At 37.9% G+C, this 1802-nt stretch overlaps 1 protein-coding gene across 1 annotated transcript in view; it reads left to right on the top strand.

Annotated features, from left to right (window-relative positions):
* SOD2 (superoxide dismutase 2, mitochondrial) overlaps positions 1-1643 on the top strand; it is a 10539-nt gene extending 8896 nt beyond the window's left edge. Inside the window, exon 4 of the mRNA XM_008585420.1 lies at positions 1286-1643. Coding sequence (XP_008583642.1) covers positions 1286-1431 — 146 coding nt within the window. The 3' untranslated portion in view covers positions 1432-1643. The remainder of the gene's footprint in view (positions 1-1285) is intronic.
* Positions 1644-1802: the final 159 nt, after the last annotated feature.

Raw genomic sequence — 1802 nt, 5'->3', positions numbered from 1 at the left:
TCACCCTCTCTGCTGAGCATGTGCAGTTAAACTGGGACTGGAACTCAGGTTTCCAGACTCCGGCTTTCTGGGGCTCTTTGGTACATGAAAATATTTGTCTTGGAGGCTCCAGGCTGGGCTCACCAAGTACTTTCTTCTGTCGAGCCTAATTGAATTAGAAGCTGTTTATGGAATGTTCCTGAAGAGTGTGGGAAATAGAGTCATCTGGTAAGTAGCAGGGGTTTTGGTCTGTGATGTAGGGAGCTTAAAGTGACACCTTAACATGCAACAGCACTAGTTCTCTGCCACTATTTCTACCTGTGCACACGTCAGAGGACTCTTGCTCATGTGAGTCACTTCCCTAGATATGCTCAGCTTCTCCCAGAATCTAAACAGCTCTTTGGGGAAACTGAGATGCCACAGGAATTTATAACAGCCACAGGAGATTTGTGAGGACTGAAAGCTTTAGAATCGGGTATTTCCATAAAAGAGCCTGACCTGGAAGGTCGTGAGTTTTGTGGAATCCCAGCTACACTGCTTTCTCTCCCACTTGAAGAAAGCTCGTTGGAATACAAATAGTGAAAGTCATGGCTCTTTATTTATGGGAAAAATCATTCATAAATTTTGCTACTTTAAGTATTAATAATTTAATAAAGTATAAAAAATAATTATTTATAATACTACATGGTAAGTATCTCACCACTGATGAAGACAAACTGGTTGAGAATTGTTTTCATCAAGGAGAGCAATCGTGACAATTCTGAAAACAGCGTTTCTTTTTCTTTAGTCTTATTTAGTTTTCCTTCATAACCTTATTATTTCTTTTAATGTCTCATAACTGCTGTGTGTACCCTAAGACTAAAATTAACCTTGGGGAGCAGAGCAGGTTTGTTGTGAACCTGGGTGAGTGCTCAGGCTCTTTGGAAGAGAGACTCAGAGGGCCTCAGACACCCCCAGAAACCAAACACACCATTCTCGCTGCCCCTGAGACCACTGTGAGGAAGGCTGGGAACTGGCTTTTGGATGCATACACTGGTATTTTATGTGCAGCCATTAAATACTGTACTTGATTGATTTCTACAATTTTATTTATTATTTATCACTTTTTCTGAAGTGGAAAGTTTAAGATATTTTCCTGGGAATATTCATTTGTATGCAAATATTCTATTTATGTCAGAAACAGAAGTGCATGAGAGTATTGTAAAGGGTAATTTTTTGTGCATAAAAAGATAAAAGTTTAAATTGAGAAGATGTAATGTTTTAGATTGAAATTGACAGCTTTTGCTTTTTTTCTTCTTTCTCCTAGGCCTTATTCCACTGCTGGGGATTGATGTATGGGAGCATGCATATTACCTTCAGTACAAAAATGTCAGACCTGATTATCTAAAAGCCATCTGGAATGTCATCAACTGGGAGAATGTAACTGAAAGATACAGGGCTTGCAAAAAGTAAAATGTTACACTGAGTACGTGGAGCTCTTTACGACCATTTTTGTAGGAGCGTAGGGTGCTGCCGTGTACCAATGAGCTGCTGTGTTGTAGCTTTTCCTGCTGTTGCTTATTCACATATTTGATAAACAGAACTTAAGGTTATGAGTAACTTTTTGTTTTGAAATTTTGTTATTGTTCAATTATTTGAAAATAGTAAATGCTTGAGTGATTTAATCTTGATTGGTCATTATTCAGAGCTAAAATAGCCAGGAGGTTATAATTATCATCATAAAACCATCAAAAATATTTCATTCTTGTACTTTTAGGGTCTCTAGGGAAGACTTTCTAATCCTTTTTTATTGCAGTTATGGAAAATCTAATCTTTTTCCCCAG

Source organism: Galeopterus variegatus, unplaced genomic scaffold, assembly GCF_000696425.1.
Source record: "Galeopterus variegatus unplaced genomic scaffold, G_variegatus-3.0.2 Scaffold3567, whole genome shotgun sequence".
In the NCBI taxonomy this organism is placed as follows: Eukaryota; Metazoa; Chordata; class Mammalia; order Dermoptera; family Cynocephalidae; genus Galeopterus; species Galeopterus variegatus.
The sequence above is the reverse complement of the archived record's forward strand: the minus strand, read 5'-3'. Positions and strand labels throughout refer to the sequence as shown.